We start from the raw sequence: 17419 nt of genomic DNA, 5'->3' as shown, positions 1-17419 counted from the left end.
TTCACTTTAACTTTTTCCAATTTCATATTTTGTCTAATCATTTTCACTTCTGCTGAGCATGTGTGGGGTTTCTCCAGGTACTCTGCTTTCAACGGATGTGGCAAATAAATAATTGAGGGTGACGCCCACCTACTGACCAAAGTTGCTCCAGCACCCCCATGATCCTTGTGAGGATAAGCCGAAGAGAAAATGAATTCATTTTCTGTACCATGTTTAAAAATTCCCTTAAACATTCCAAATGTTTACACTTTAGGTAATAACATCAACAGGTTTTGGGTATATATCCTCCATTAAACTTGAGTTTTTGTGCATAGAAGCTATTTCCATATTTATAAAAAAAAATAATGAACACATTTGCACCAATATGCAGATTTATTTTTATTATATTGCAAACAATAATGACATCCAGGTATATTGTTAACAGTTTGTAGAGTGAAGAGTGAGACCATAGTGGTGAAAACATGAACTTTTCATTCAAGAGCTTGTTGTGCAGTCTGAAGCCCTCAATGAGGTTCACACGCATGTTAGAGAGGACTGGTGGACTTGAGGCAGAAATGACACAAAGATAACAAAAAAAAAAAAAAAAAACTCAGTCAGTTCACTCATAAACCAGAGCAGAGAGCAAAATGATTGCCTGGCAAAGGAAAAATACACTTCCATACAACACAAGCAGCTCTGATCCACAAATGTCTCCGAGCCACCAAATGTCATCCCAACCTTTTATTTTACATCTCTCATTTAAAATCAAATGAGCTATATGTATAATAAGGCCTGACATGTCGCAGTGTGGCCCTGAGGGAGTGAGCATATTCCCCTAAAATTGGTCATGGCTTGGCGAAACCAGATTCAATTCAATTCTGATTTAATAAGTTTTGGTATTAGCTTGAAGATGTTCTCATTGTAATGCCAAATTCAATATTTTTTTTTGCACTCAAGTCAGTGTTCCCAGAGAAAGCGTGAAAAGGCATCTAAGGGACAGCTAAGTTTTTTCCTTTGGATTTGTTGTCCGACTTTAATTGAATATGTAAAAACGCCTTTCCCCAAACAAAAAAAAGGTGGGGTGATGGAAAGCCATACCCACAAATCACTCCATTCTACGAGAGGAATTGAGTGGTCTAAACATAATTGTCCTTTTCTCCACACTCATCTGACTTCTGTTTCTCAAACCAGTGTTCTTTAAAACGTGTTTAGACAACTCAGCCTCTGGTGTAGGTTATTACCATGCAGCAGCGCTATACAGTATATTAACAGGTCACACTTTACACCGTGAGCAAGAGCTTCAGCAGCAGAGCACCACATCCAGTACACACAAGAAAGGAAAACTGCAGCAAAGAAGCTAATGAATTTATTAACTTTATTTATTTTTATGTCAATTAACCATGAACTAACTGCATCGGGGGAATAGAAGTATGCAATTACCAACATTTGTCCTCGAGCATTGTTATGATAAGACCAACGGTTCAGTGGGAAGAATACTGCTCAGAAACACAAAGTGGTTCCTGCAACTAGTCAGTATTGTGCCTCCAATTACAGAAAATATTAAGCAGATCACATCCACTGCTAGCATTATCTGACCAGTCCAAAACCTCCGCCACTTTTATTCAACTCATCCTTTACCGCAACATTACAAAACTGCCAAACGGCTGAACTAGCTAAATTTACAATTCATATTTTCACAGAAAACCGATTTCACTTAAATTTGGAGTTGAACCTGTTTTTCCCCTCAGAAATGATCTTTGCAGATCCCAAGTATCAAACTGGGGGCACGTTGACTCGTCATGCTTTTTCCTTTCCTCTTTTTGAAAAGGTTCATATTTGTAGTCAATAGAGGTTTCTATGCGACAACTAGTTATCTTTAGTCCATACATCCTTCCTATACAGTATTACACAAATATCCCAGTGAGGCTAGTGAGTAGGGAGTTGAAAAGGACATGGGGAAGGAAGGTTAGAGGAAACCATCTCCAAAAGGAGACACAGCCAGCGCAGCCTCCACCAGATTGAAGCGAATAGCTCAACGCCGCTATCCTCAAATTGCAAGAGGACGTTTCGCCTAAAGCCTGAAATTTGTTCATGTGCCACTATGACAAGAGTACAAAGCTGCGGTTCATCCCCCATGAGGTCCAAGGACAACAGTTTGAAACATTGGTATATACAACTTTAAAATATGAGCACGTAGAAGATGAAGAGAAATGGTATGCACACTTGAGAAGTGATGGTATAAAGCTACAGATTTTGAAAACAAAGGCCAACAGACAGTCTTATCGTATATGCTTTTTCGGCCCAATCGCTCCAAAGTTTGTTTTTTTTTCCATTTTTTTTTTTTTTTACCAAGCTAGGCACCTTCAGACTAAGACAGTAAAGGAGAGAGAGAGAGAGAAAGAATGAAAGAAAGGAGAAAAAGTTCTAAGTAAAAAGAATTGACAAAATTAATCTTCCACATAAAGACACCGACATTTATTTCTTTTTTTTTTTTTAGTGCCCTACATCAAAAACATCTGCCTTCGGTTGGTCAGTAAGGCTGCGTGACAGACGGCCAGCCCTGTGTTAAACCTATGGTACTTCTAGACGTTATGCAAATTTACAGTATACAAGTTTTGATTACCATGCAAGAATACTTTTTTTGTGTAACATTTAATAGCTTGATCTACATCCAGGAATAATTTACATAGAGGGGCTTAGGTTATTAGACCAGAGAGCGCGATGGGTTAAGTAACCATGGTGGCAGGTGCAGCCGAAGGAGATGAAGATGTGCGGGTGAAGTTTAGCTTAGGTGAAAGAGGGGGAGGTGGAATGACGAGGTGAGGGGAGGGCAAGATCCAGAAGACCATCTGGGTAGTCGGGTGCTGGTCCAATCTTAGGTCCTACTCAGCGGCACTCCCACACTTTTACTGTCTGATCTACACTCCCCGTGACCACATAAGGAGCAGCCTTGTGAAAATCTGAAAGATCAGGGAGGAAAAAAGGAAACAGGAATTAATATCCTTGGGCTCTTTGCTAAAAACTTCTTTCACCATGTCCACAAAGGCATCAAATGAAAACAAATATTTTACTTGCCATCTATGAACAATCAAACACAAATGGTCACTTTGTGACTAAACATAATAGTTTTTGCGCACTTGGGTGTTCTCAAAAAAAACGGGGTATAAGTGTACATGTATGTCAGTGTATGCATGTAAATTTCTATATGTATGTATATGTAGGTAAATATATATTTCAGCAACATGCATATTTATTTATGTCTAAAATGTATTTTCCTGTGTCTGTATTCTCACCCTCTTGCTACTGTGACAGTGACATTTCACAAATACGGGATGAATAGAGTTATCTAATTGTAGAGACAGCAATTAAAGCACTAATAGCAAGGCATAAGAGGATGGCAGATGTACTTACCCAAAGAGGTAACAAAGTGTTCATGGGCACTCAGGGTTTTCATGCAGCGCTTGTTCTTGTAGTCCCAGATCCTTAAAGTCTTGTCATCTGCACATGTCACAATAAACTTGCCTCCCGGGTGGAAAAGGAGACCACGCACCCAGTTGTCATGGCCGACCTATAACACCCAAAACAAATAATTCACTAAAGAATTATGAAACATGAAGAAAGAAAATTAAAAATACTTGATAGACCCTACCAGTGTCATAAGGCACATGCCTATGCTAACATCCCACATTTTGATAGTTTTGTCTCTTGAGCCAGAGAGCAGGAAAGGGCCTGGTTTACCACTCTTCTTACTCTAATTGGACAAAGCATGGAACAAATCAATGTGGAAAAAATATAACAATCACGTAGAAGGTAGCACCGTTTTCTTTTCTATACAAAACTCTTAAGCTTAAAAGATCCAAGCAGGTTCTTACCTCAGAGCCTGTGGCATCAAGTATGGTGGGGTGGGCACTCTCTGGTGCCCAGGAAATGCACTCCACCACGTGCTCATGCTCCCTCAGTTCAGCTTTGCACTCTTTGTTGGCCACAACCCACACTCGCACCGTCTGATCATTGGAGCAGCTGGCAACTAAAGTGCCATCCTGGTTGGGTCGTACCATGCGCACCCACTCCCTGTGACCAGTGAAGGTCTTCACACAGTAACTGTGGGGGAAAAAAACAAAGTTCAATATTTGTGACCAAAGACAATGACTTGATTTTTTTAAAGATATTTATAAAGAAATCAAAGACCGTACCCAGTTGCCACTTCCCACATTTTCATTGTTTTGTCTCTTGAGGCAGAAATTATATGATCTCCATTGGGCATAATGGCTACAGATGATACGTTGTGGTCATGTCCTAAAAAGTGTTCAGAGATTCGAAAAAGAGGGGAATAATTAGTCAGTCACTTATGACTTAAGTTTGCTCTACTAAAATTAATAGTGTTGTTTGAACACAATGAGGCAAGTAGATTGAGTGTGTTGAGTTTTAAATTCTTTCAGAGGTTGTGATTACCATTGACAATGCAGAACAGATGAGAGCAAAAGCCAGGAGTAACTGGTGATTAAAGTTGTATTATAATATTAAGTTCAAAAGGAAAAAAAGGCTAATTCACCAAAATAATGTTTCTCTACTTCAACAGCTGGCTCTGGGTTTTCTATCAACTTGATAAAAAAGCATGGGGGCTTGAAGATGAATTGGAAATGAATAAAAGCGTGGTCATGGGTATTGAGTAGGGATTATAGAGACTCATTTTAAAAGTTGTGAGCAATCACAGCGTAGGAGCAGCTTTGAGGGCCCTGGATGTTCATTTCAAATGATTTGTTACTAAACATGTAAAATACAGTGCTGTTCAAAATGATTCAATGTCAAACTCGTTACAGTACTATACTGCAGTGGGTGCAGTATAGTACTGTAATGAGTCTGACATTTTAAAAAAAAGTAGAAAATGTCTAGTATAGTATCACAAGGCATGCATACATGTCTATCATGTGTCGCTAAATAACTTAAACTTTGACCGAGGCAGTTGGTTCTTCGCACGCATGCGTCAGGTATGCCAAAAATGTGTCTCTGAGAGCAATGCCTCTTACCTAGTTCCCATTCTCAAAAAAAAATACCACTGGTATCGAGGTGGGTGCAACACATGCCAAAAATTGTTTAAGGCTTTTGACTTTGGTTTCACGGGACCTTAAGTAGCTCACATACAGTGCCGTGAAGAAGTATTAGCCTCCTTCTTGATTTGTGTTTCTTTACTTATAAATACAGAATTCAAGAAAGGGGGTAGATTGTTTTTGACAGCACTGTATGTTCCCTAACCTTCAAAAAGAGGAAAAACAGTGCTCCTTACTGACAATGAAAATAGTTGCATTAAATTCACATCCCCTGATATTCTTCAAAGAGGCAAAAAAAAAAAAACATTTAAAACCTACCATGCATAGTCCTGATACACTCAAAACCTTGGAAATCCCACAGTTTGATAGACATGTCTGCAGAGCAAGATGCAAGCAATTTTCCAGTCTGGTCAAAAGAGATGTCCTGCACAGAATCTGTGTGGCCCTTAAGTGTCCGTTCAAAGTCTCCAGTCTCGTAGTCCCAAACCTGAAAGATACATTAAAAAAAATATCTTTATATATTAGTTTTTGAATGTATTTATTTTACAAGAAATAACATGAAGGAACCGAAAACTAAGTTCATAGTTTAGCAAGTATAATGAAATTATTTTGTTTTAGTGATGAACTGCTGTCTGCTTTGCAAGGCAACAATGTCAACTTCAAGTGAGCAAAGAAAAATTTAAATAATTGAACCATTCATGAATACTCAAATGATACTTGATACATGATCCTGAGTTCCCAAAATACAATATTTAAAAAATTACGATTTTGATACAAAATAAAAAAATGCACTTCTGAAACAATACAACTATTTTTTTTAAATCCTTGAACCAATCACATTAAAAGTTATAATGAACAAAGTTAAAGCAAAAATCTTTAAAAAAAAAAAAAGTAATAGCTAATGTTGGCGCGAACTCAGCATAGATAATATCAAGTTAATATCGAAACAAGTGGTACACTTTGCTTTGGGATAAGGGATTTCTTCCAGACGATAATGGGAGACCACCCCCATCCCACCCCAAACACCACCAGGCCTTTCTTACCCCCCCCCCCTCTCTTCCCTTCCGAGTGGATATATGCCAGATGGGTGCAAAATACACAGGGGGGTTGTGCTAAAGGTGATCAACAGAGTTAATGTGTTTGGAGAAACACTTTATCAGCAGATTACGCATTTCATTTACATCCTGAGCAAATAAGCCTTTTGCAGGAACTTTTAACTCCAAGCTACTGTCTGAGGAAGATTGGAGTTGTTTTGCTTTGCAGAAAGAGCACAAATAATTTCATTTAAAAAAACTAATGTACATAAAAATATTCAATTTAGCTATCAGCCCTAAGCTATTTTGTATTGCCAAAACAATCGGAAGCAAGCAATGTCTACTTAGTTAAAAATTCAACAGGGCTTTCCAGAGCTAGAAAAGTAGGACACCAAATAAGTGCAGGCCTAGGGAGGGCAAGGGACATTGAAGCGCAAGCGCAGGAGGGTGGAGTAGAATTTAAGATTCTGGCTGAGCGCCTTGCTTCTCTGATGGCGGATAGACATGGTGGCACAGATGCTGCTCGAATAGAAATCTGGCACAATGCCAAGTGAAAGGGACCAAACAGTGGTATTGGAAAGGACTAATGCCAAAAACAAGGATCACAACTCCCGCTGTGTGGCTATAGGGAAGAAGAAGGCATCCATGTGACTCATAAATGAGATAATATACAGTAGAGGCAGTTTTATGATAGAGACGATAGTGTTTGTGCATTTTCAGGATGTATAACCAGACTAAAAAGAATTAGTCATGTTGGATGAAAAATATTTTAATCGATGAGATGGGCTAGGGAAAGAAGGAATGCTCAAAGAAAATAGTGGCAGCAATGTATAGAATTAATAATTCAATAAACTAGTGTAAATTATTTTTCATCTTTTTTGCAACCGCTTATTTCCTCTAAACCAGAGGTGCTCAAACTTTCTTTACTAAAGATCTACTTTTCAATGCGCACATTGCATCAATGGAAACTAACAGATAGGATCAAATTTTACTGTCACATGATTTACCAAAAAAACGTGACAATAGACTTATTGAGCACGCTTGCTCGTCTAAACGGTTGTGTATGCAGGAATGTGTGACTTTTAGTGAGACAAATTGATATATTGTAATTATTGCTGCGTATCAGATGACTCCATTGAAATTGTATTAAGAAAAAAGATGGGGGGCTGCTTTAAAAGTTGTCTGGCAAAAATTATACGATAAAATATTGGATGTTTGATTTTCTGGATAATTTATCGAGCTTGAGCGTTTTCTTCTAACTTGCAGGTTAACCCATTTGAAATACGTAAACTAACAAAATGCATAGGAAATGGTTGGCACATTTCAGGTGCACTGACCTTTATTGTCGCGTCCTCTGAAGCAGATACCATCACACTGAAGACTGGGTGGAAGATGACTCTGGTGACAGGACTGCGGTGACCACTGAGCGCATACCTTTCTGGCGGACGTGGGACCCACTCTTTAGGGTCTCGCTTTTGACTAACGGGTCCACCCAAGGTGATTTCCTCTTTTGCTTCATTCAGTTTAGATTCAAGTTCCATAACCTGGCCAAACCAAACATATTGACGGATAGGTTCAACAAGGACAGGTTTCAATGTCAAAGATGCCGACTCTTATCTATATATTCGTTTTGAAACCCAATCCAAAAATATGTTATAGGTAACAGTAAAAGTAGCTCTACTGGTGATGTCATGAGCCATTGATTTGTCTATTCACTTATGCTATTTGTGCACTTTGTGGCAAAGCTTTAAATCTCATTATATTTGTATAAGCACAATAAAAGCATTAAATTCAATTCATAAGCCTTCTTTGAAAAAGCAAAAGACAAAACTAACAAACCTTTTTTTGTAATCTGATGACGGACGTCCATTTTTTTTCCAAAAGGCCAGCATATTTTTTGTCTAATTCTTCATTCTGTGAGAAAATAGCAAAAAGTAGAACAATTAACAGAAACAAAAACTGAGGCCAGAAAATGTCTGGTTGAGGTATAAAATAATGGCCCCAAAGAGAATAAGGCGAAGTGAAATGTGACGGTAAGGTGAAACGGGATAAGGCTATCAGATGTTAGGGGGCGGGAAGAACTGTTGTAACGCTTTGCCCACCAAAAATGTAACTTAAACGAGCGCATCTTTTGTTTTCCCCAACAACATATGTGCAACATATGTCCAAAAGCAAAAATACTTCTTAAAGATTCATGATATGATGTTCCAAAAGCTCTAAACCACAAGAATTGTTTGAATATGGGATTCGGACTGTCCCCGTGTACTGTAAAATGACAAACATTAAACAATATATTACAGATAAACACAAATCATTCTCCGATCAAGATTTATTTTGCAATCTTGATTTATGACTGCATTCTTCTGCCTACTCCACAACACCAATTTCAATAAAAGTAGCCCAATGGGCTGTTAAAATGAATTGGAATAGGATAATTGTTAGAAATAAATGGCTGGATAGTGTGTCTGTTATTTATCTGTCTGGGAGTGTGCGGGGAATCAGCCCTTTGTACTTACCATGTCTAATTCTGCCTCCTTTTTGAAAGTAGAATACGCTCCTTCATATCCATTGGAGCGCAGATAATCGGCTATGGCTCGATTTCTGAAATATATAAACGGGAACCATCATTGACTGCCTGGTTACCACTGCCAGGATGTTAGTTAATTTACCACACCCCAAAATTAGAATATCAATTAAAAGCTATTAAATGTTGGCAATGAAATAATAAAGAGGAAACATTTTTTACTCTCTAAAATGTGTTTATATAAAATAACTAGTATCACAAAAACGTGTTAGAAACTAAACAGAAAAACTGCCCTCAGCATCCCACATTTGCTCTTTGATATTTATACACAGCAAACACTACTACAAAAGCAAAATACAAGAAAAGCTGTAAGGGATAAAATGGTTGAGGGAAACAATATTAAGAAGGGGGGAGTTGCAATCTGTCAGACCAGTCTGTGCTTCCTACACACATTCTACCCACTTAAATGCCCATAACAAGAGGAGACCCTCATTAGAGTTGAAGGTTAGCAGGAGGTTGGCTACACTCTTGACAGGCTGCCTCGAGCAGCACTAGGGGCATACACCTTTAAGAAACAGCATAGTGAAGATAACACTACATAACAGAAGGTTCATTGACGTGATGGCAGTATCCAGATGGTTGCTGTCCATTCCCAATTCTATTAAATGTGTTGAGTAACATAAAAATAATGATTGGGAAAGTCTCATCTGTTCATAAACGTTTCACACATTTTTTACAGAAATCTGGGTGAAAAAACTGCTGTGAAATGCTCATTGTTTCAGCACAATGTAAATGCTAATTTACAACCAAATTCCCAAGCCAATAAGTTGAAATGAAAAACAATAAGTGCACTAGCTTGAAAAACATTGAATATATGACTGGACAGCCAAGAGCTGCAATAGACATTGTAAACTGTTCACAGCCAATACGCAAAAAAATGCAGGTAATTTACCAGCATATATAAGGAAATCTAAGTGTCTGGTTTTTCTTTGGTAACTCTCTACCACTGAGAAAGATGGATGACGTCATGAGAGCAGTGAGTCAGCCATGCTTCCAGTCTGCGATGACTTCATTTCCTTCTAAATGTGTACTCCAGGATCAATAGAGGAGGTTACGACTCTCATACACCCAATTGGAAGTATGTTTTTTTCTACCAATATTAACACAAAGAAAGTAAAAATGAAAACAACATTGTTTAGCTACTATAGTGATCCCAAATACCACAAATTGCTGACACCAACTGGAATGCTTACTCACTAACAATGTGGCAAATTATGACTGGACCTTCATAGAATATAAAGGAATATAAAGATTATTTTGTTGTTTGGTATCTCAGGAAAGACTTTGTACCAAAGCCCAGAACTTGTAAATCCCTAACTATTCCTAATCGCAATTTGGAAGGGATTTCAATAGTACGCCTGGTTTTGAGTCGAGAATTTACCTGGCTGTTTTCTCCCAAAAGGTCCCAGAAATATTATCTAATAGCTGCCAAGCTTTAGATGGAAAAAGGGTATCTCACCTGTTTTTCTAAATAGGCTGAAACAAAGTACCATTACACAATCATATGAAAAGAATTTTTTTTGAACGGGAGATGTTTTTATGTTGCCTGTCCAAGTCCCCAAAAAACAATAGAAGCTCATGCAGAAATGCCAAATTCACTTATACAAGAGACAAAAAGGAAGTTTTTGAAATTTGAGTGAAAAAGTGACAATGACTAATCGAGACATTACCGGTCAACTGTGCCTGCTGAGATAGAAGGCAGTAAAAAAGCAGGGCTCAGTGTGAACCCTGGCCGAAAGGCTGTGTTCGACTAACTGAAATTTTCACAGCATTAACAGAAAAGCAGGACTGGGAATCTACATAAAAAATTAAAAAAAATTGACATTACCAATTTTGGTTCACAATGGCTAATGAAAGTGTAAATTATGGTTGCGAAAAACACAAATAGTAAAGCTCGGATTCAGCCCGGGAGCCAGGGCAAAGAGCATCATAAAAACAATACATATCCCGGCTTTCACCTCTTCAACCTGCTGCACTCTGGCAGAATTTATGGGACCATAAGAGCCAAGACAAACAGACTGAAGAACAGTCTTTTGTCAAGAGCCGTTACCATATCTAACTCAAGTTCTGCCATTTTCAGGTCATTTTTTTCGTACATTACTTCACAACTTACCATTCAGATCCAGAGAATGACGTACACAGACCACATTACAATTTGCATCTGGTACTCTTTGTTCAGCTAGAAGTTTGAGAAAGATAACAGAAGCCCATCAGAACATGGGTGCCCGGCAGGTTTTTGAGGGAAGTAACATGTTTGTGTTCTTAAGCTATTTTTACCACATGCCAGGGGCAGTGAGTCCCCTGACCCTGTAAAAACGCACAAGTGTGCTTTTCATTGGTTATGCTTAGAAAAACAGAGTTGTTGTTAGGAGAAACGCACAGCTGACTGTGGATGCCAAAGTAGCACCTGATCGTTAGCAAAGTAAAATTTGAATATAGGAAGTTATTTAACTTGAACCTAATGAACCCAAAAATCGAAAAGATTTTGTCCTGCGATTGGCTGACAACCAACTCAGGGTGTACACATCTCCTGACTGTTTCCAGGAATAGGCTCTAGCAGGGGCTGTGAGGATGAGGGGCAAAAATGAATGAATGAAGGGAGGATATTAAAAATCAAATGGGATTCTAAGGATTGCAATATATCACTATATCAGTATTTCTGATACATTCATTCATCATCATCATCAAGAGCATCATCACATTCAACATTTTTAGAATTGACCTGCAGACATACATATGATAACATACGATAGGAACACGAGTTGATAGAAGACAGTGACACCAATTTCCTCCAGGCTCAGGAAATAAAAAGAGTGGATTGGCTGAGGGAAGGTGATGGTCTTGAACGCGCCCTCTGAATAGAACAGAGCTAGTAAAAGCTTAGCATTCCAAGAGAGCAACCATACCAACAGGCCTCACCCTCACTATTTATCTAAAAAAAAATAGAAACCCTGTCCGGAATGTTTAGCACCTTGTCATCTAATGCACAAGTGGCCACATTCCACAATGACATCGAGAGACAGTAGCATAAAATGGTGATGAATCATAACCAAACTATGTAGACAAAACCACAAGTCCCCTCGAAAAACTCAGGAAAAAAAAAAATATTCATGACAAAAAAAATCTAATGTATTCAATCAGAATCTACACCATGCTTTTATAAGTGCTGCCTCATAAGCACATAATTCAATCATAATTTTCCTGTGATGAACCAAACCCTAACCAAGGATTACCCACCAAAACAAAAGCATCTCAAATTAGCATTAATGGAAATATGGCTTTGAATAAAACATTTAATATGATTTGAGTCACGAATGAAAGGTGTTGGCCACTTACAGTTCGTCTCGTTGCCGTTGTGAAAGCACCATGGTGACAGGACGGTGTGGGCGGGGCAAGGAGGGAACACTTGGTTGTAGTGGTGCAGCTGCCGCGCTCTCCTCAGTCAGGAGATGAGCTGTGCGGATCCGAGCAACGCGCGCGACAGTGATCCTTGTACTCCTATGGTGTCAGTTAGTGTAGTCCCGACAAAGCCGTAGATAGAGTGGGGACCACAGGAATTGGGCCCCCTCGGGACGAGAAAGGTGGACAGCCTGCAGACCAGTCAACAGCCCAGTCTACACTGCATCTGAAATGGAGAAGTGGAGATCTGCATTAGGTATGCATGGCAGATAGCCGTGTAGGGAGAGCTGGAAATATTTATAGGTCAAACAAGTGGTGCATCAATTCACACAAAGGGTTTAAAATGCAGATAAAATACATAAAACCTGCTTAATCGACTAATGGTTCAATGCAATGCCTGCTTTAGAGCAATTGCTCCTAACCAGAGTAGCAAGCCATTGGGTGTGGACAGTTGTGCTCCAAATGACTGCAAAAAAACCGGGACAAACCCTTAGTGACGTCACCCATAGCGTTGGCCAGTATCCATTTTCTCACCACATCCTACTTTTTCAAGTGCTGCAATGACAACGGCCATGTTGATAATTACATTAATAACATTTTATTTAATATATAGCACCCAACTGCACACGATACTTAATTCCTCGTTTTAAACTGAAAGGCTTATAGTGGAAATTTATTCAAATGACAGGCTAAAATCTAAACAAATATTGGCCATTAAGCATTTAGCCCAAGAGGTCAAATGTAACAGGAGTCTACAACTTAAACTTTAGTAATTACATCATAGCATAATAGGAACCAAAAAAGACAAGAAAAGTCAGAATGTTTGCTAGACACACCCCTGAGGAGAGCTGCCAATTACTACGAACCTCTCGTGGTTGTCTTCGCCAGCCTTTACAATATTTACGAGGCTAGTGTAAATGGATTAATCAAACAGGAGTAACTTGCATTGCACTCTTGTGATTCTTTTTGGAAAATGGGTAGCACTGAAAGAATTAAGATGCTCACCTACATTAGATATAAAAATGTACGTTGTAGAAAGACAAACTTCTCGCGGATTGCCAACAGTAAAGACTGAGTGGGGTGCTAAGGCAGAAGAGGCCAATATAAATAACGGCTGCTCACTTGGCAAATTCCAAAACGCCACTGCCATTATCACACCTCCTCGGGATCTGCCTAACTGAGTGATGAATGGGGAAATCAGAAGGAGCTGACAGCACATCTTTTACTGGTGAAATGGTGAAAATATTGTTAATTGAAGGGTATTCATGCAAAGTACATTAAATTCAATGGTGTTATAAACATGAGATTTACACACCCCCTTGGAAAAATACCAAACTAGCCAACTTAAGGCCAACTATGAGCCACGATAAGCTTCTTAGTCTACTGGGACCACAATGACTAAATCTTCTGACCAGTAAACAGGCGTATAAAGAAGGCTAATTTCCTTCATTTAGAGAGCTTGACATAATCACTCCGTCTCTCAGCTACTAGTAATTTTCACCATAATGTGGGAACTTTAAAGGTCTGACAAATGATTTTGACATGGATTCTCTCAGTATCACAAATTTGAAATAAAAGCTACCGGAACAGCAAAGGCGATGGACGTTATTTCATTGCCTGGCAGGCTGTTCTGATAATGTGATAAAGTCACAAATATAGACCGTGTTCCCTTATCAACTGGCATTACTGACACTTGAACATTGGACAGAGAACCAATGACGTAGCTGCCAGTTGACTATTGAGCCGTGATGTCAGCACCTGACGCCATTCCAAATGGCCGCTTACCTCCCCGTAGAGTGTTGATTACAGCAAGCCTGAGCTTTCTGGAGTTTTTCCAACAATCTGATGAGATTCAGGGTCACAAGTAAATCACAAACTTGATTGTGCCAAGATAAAATGGCCCAAAATAAACCACCAAACGACATGACTTAGAAAATAAAGATGACAGTTTAAAAACGAACAGATTTTTTTTTAGCAGAAAAACACTAAGTAACATTGTACTGACTGTTGCTGAAGGAGGATCTTTTGTATTTTTTTTTTTACATCTCATGTTGCATCATGGTAGCATGTGGCCAGAACCAACGTATTGGGAAACGATTCACTCTTGCTGTCTAGTTGATGATATGGCACTTTAGGAGCTTGACACAAAGTAGACGTACACGTCTAATCCATTTTAACTGGGAGGAATGGCAGATTCACTGCCAGCACTCCCATTCAAAGTGGGCTGAATATCCATCTATGTCCAATCTATTGTTAAGACCATTAAGATTATACATAAAATATTGCCCGTAGAGTTGATAAATGGATTTATGATGCCGTTAATTTCCATGAGTAATGCAAAAGTGTTTCAACCTTTCCTATTAAACATATTTTTAACGGATGTAAACTGTACATCAGTCAAATTGGCTGAACTCAAACCCCCTAACCCTCAACTCAGAGGGTGGGTGGGACATCAATAAATTAGCTTGTTCTTCCCACGATTGATTTTGTTGTCTTTGTGAAGCAGCAGGAGCCATCCTAGAAATGGCGCAGAGAACTGTGGGGTGTCATTTAATTTCCTCATTGAAGCCAACAGCTTAGTGTCTCAATGAGAAGCCTTTTAGATAAATGAGAAAACATCCTCCGTCAGTTAAAGAAAGGCAGCCGAACATCAAGTCACAAAAGAACAGAGCCACACCCGATGTAGGACATCATATCTGCTGATTTGCATCACCAAACTTACAACTTCATGCTGGACAAACACAACCGAGTTAACCTTGCAGACATCTTTGGATGACCTGGGAAAGAACTACGGTAAACTCTGTCACCTTTTCAAAGCAAGCATGTCAAACATCTGGAATCCGGACGGCCTTCATTTCCTAGCAGTGACACCAAGTCAGACACCTTCTGAGAAAGTAAAAATGGCATCAACTGAGATGGCCTTAAAAACACAGTATGAAGTCACACATTTTTCAAAGGCACTCAAAAGGTCCAAACAACTTAATTTACCTCCCAAATTTCTCCTAGCTGCACATGCTAACTAGCTGATACAAGCTATAGCCTCACTTATGTCATTTTACAAACGCTGCATACATAAGCAGAACTGATAACGGAAGGTTGATTAGATATGCAAGAATGCCTTAGTAATGAATGACACCTTTATGATGACTTTTTGCCATTTATTGGACTTGACAAACAGTCAAACACGCAAAATGAAAACGAGAACACACACACACACTGAAATAGTGATCGTGTCGCATCTCATTTCATTTTCTGAACTGCTTTTGAATGTATTGTTGAAATATGTAGCCAAGAAATGGTAGTTTGGTTCTTTTAGGATTGGCTGGGATTGTGGGCATCTCAATTCAATTTGGTGTGGGTGCATTGATTCAATATAAAAATAAATTGAGTTTCAAGCTTGGGGCTCATCGATAAAACGGACACTGAAAATAAATTTAAAAAACAGGCAGGTGCATTAAAAAAGCAACATCAAAACCTCACCTTCAAAGTTTATAGGGCCAAACACTTGCATGAAAAGACATGGTGTAATGCAACGACTGCTCTGAAATGAGTGTTAAAACACAGCATAGTAAAAACAAGGTTGGTTGGGAAAAAAAAATCAAAAAAATAAATAACTACGGCCACCCAATTTTTGGAGCATGAGTAGGAAATCTGGGAAAGCGAGATGGATCAGAAGATGCAATTCCAAGAAAAGCCCATCATCAACTTGTATGTGCTCCACCCCGATTTCCTCCCACGCATGACGGGGGAGCTCCGCCTGAGCCCGACGCCCACCGGTGATACAGCAAAGAACAGCATCGTTCACCAACATCCAAAAAGAATCACATATTTCTCATAAGTGTAATCAGCATTAACATATTCGCTGCCATTGCCAGCAATAGACGTCCAATAGACTGACTGGGAAAGACTGGCAGCGACCCTGTCAAAACAGATTGGACTTCTAGCACCATCAATGGCATGGAAATATGAACATTCACGTCCAGTCTCCCTATCTTCAATGAATTTGACGTCTATCGTCGTAAATGGCAGGCCAATGCGTAAAGGGCGAACATCACTGGACGCCCTTCCTTGTCTGTGCTAACATACGACTTAGCACAGAAGCTAATCAGGAGCCCGACCAAGCTTAAAAAGATTCCCCAAAACACCGAATTAGGCCAAGTGTCATATTTATATTTTCCGGGGATAACGTTGATGTCAAACCGCACCGAATCGATTTCAAATGGCTCTCGTCATGACTGCCTGTCGCCGCCAAATGCAACAGTAACCTTCCAGCCCAACCCAGTGACATGTTGTCATGTCGTTAGCGCACACGCACGCGCGCGCCGTTTATTAAACCACACATCAACCAAAAATACACTAAATATGAACTGCGCTAGCTAATTAGCTTGACGTGAACCTTCCCCTCATTAGCTTATTACCGATTCGGTCAGAAAGTTAGCTTGAACGCTAACGAGACACACTGACGCAGACGGGAGCGCCGCCATGTACTCCGGCACAATTAGCTTAATTTTAACTTAAACACTAGTGTTGAATACTCCAATTATTGCCCGTGTTGCATGTTTGTACACTGGGATAAAGTGCGTCTCTGACATGCTACCTGCTGCTCCAGACCAAGCGGCCTAGCCGCCATTTTGAGGCATAAAAGGAGGTGCACAAATTACAGCCACATCGTCATTTTCCCCACCTAACGCCAGCTTCCTTCGACATTCGTCCGGCTTTGTAAACTAGCACGACTCACCCTATTATCTCTGTCCGCGAATGTCTACAGCAATCCCAGCTTGCAACACAACCCGAAAGGGCGTGAATATGCGCTCCGAATTGAGATCTTGTTAGCTGGAAGGTAAACTGCGCCCCTCTTGTGTCTCCGGCGCCGCTCGCTTGTTTTTTCGTAGGCTACCGCATTCGCCTCGTGTCGGGGGCGCGCACGGAGCTCGACGCGTTCACGCAGAAGACGGGAGTGCGCACGCCCTTGACAGGAACAAAAAATCGGGAGATAACCTCTGGCATGGTGTTATATACCTTTGAGTTGCCACTTTTAACCTGTTTATTGACGGCTGAATTGTGATAGTTGAAGTGCAAATTTTACAATGACTCCCGACTTCAATATTGTTCCTGTTTTTCCATTAATGTTTTGTACTGCACTCGCGTCTGTTGTTGAACTTTATGGCAGTCGATGTGCATTTTACACAATGACATTGTGTTGCAAAACAGTTCAATTCAATACAAATATGCATAAACCTCAATAAGGAGGCAATTAAAACATTTTGGTCAGTTATTTTGGTCTCCCAACTGAGACTAATCTAAACACTTAGAAGCGTGTTCTTTTTTGTTTTAACCTAAGCAATGTGTTTTATTATTTTGGTACCACTAGTTGG

General features: G+C 39.6%; 1 protein-coding gene across 1 annotated transcript; it reads right to left on the bottom strand.

Moving 5' to 3' along the window:
• Positions 1-353: 353 nt before the first annotated feature.
• On the bottom strand, positions 354-17023 carry LOC144200304 (lissencephaly-1 homolog A-like). The gene is made up of 11 exons (XM_077722378.1): positions 16783-17023; positions 11982-12270; positions 8578-8662; positions 7901-7975; positions 7399-7605; positions 5346-5514; positions 4173-4275; positions 3852-4080; positions 3629-3730; positions 3391-3547; positions 354-2939 (listed from the first exon to the last, which is right to left on the bottom strand). The coding sequence occupies exons 2-11, from the start codon at positions 12011-12013 to the stop codon at positions 2866-2868; spliced, it is 1233 nt and encodes a 410-aa protein (XP_077578504.1). The 5' UTR covers positions 12014-12270; positions 16783-17023; the 3' UTR covers positions 354-2865.
• Between the last annotated feature and the right edge of the window lie 396 nt (positions 17024-17419).

This window comes from Stigmatopora nigra, chromosome 8 (genome assembly GCF_051989575.1).
Source record: "Stigmatopora nigra isolate UIUO_SnigA chromosome 8, RoL_Snig_1.1, whole genome shotgun sequence".
Lineage (NCBI taxonomy): Eukaryota > Metazoa > Chordata > Actinopteri > Syngnathiformes > Syngnathidae > Stigmatopora > Stigmatopora nigra.
The sequence above is the reverse complement of the archived record's forward strand: the minus strand, read 5'-3'. Positions and strand labels throughout refer to the sequence as shown.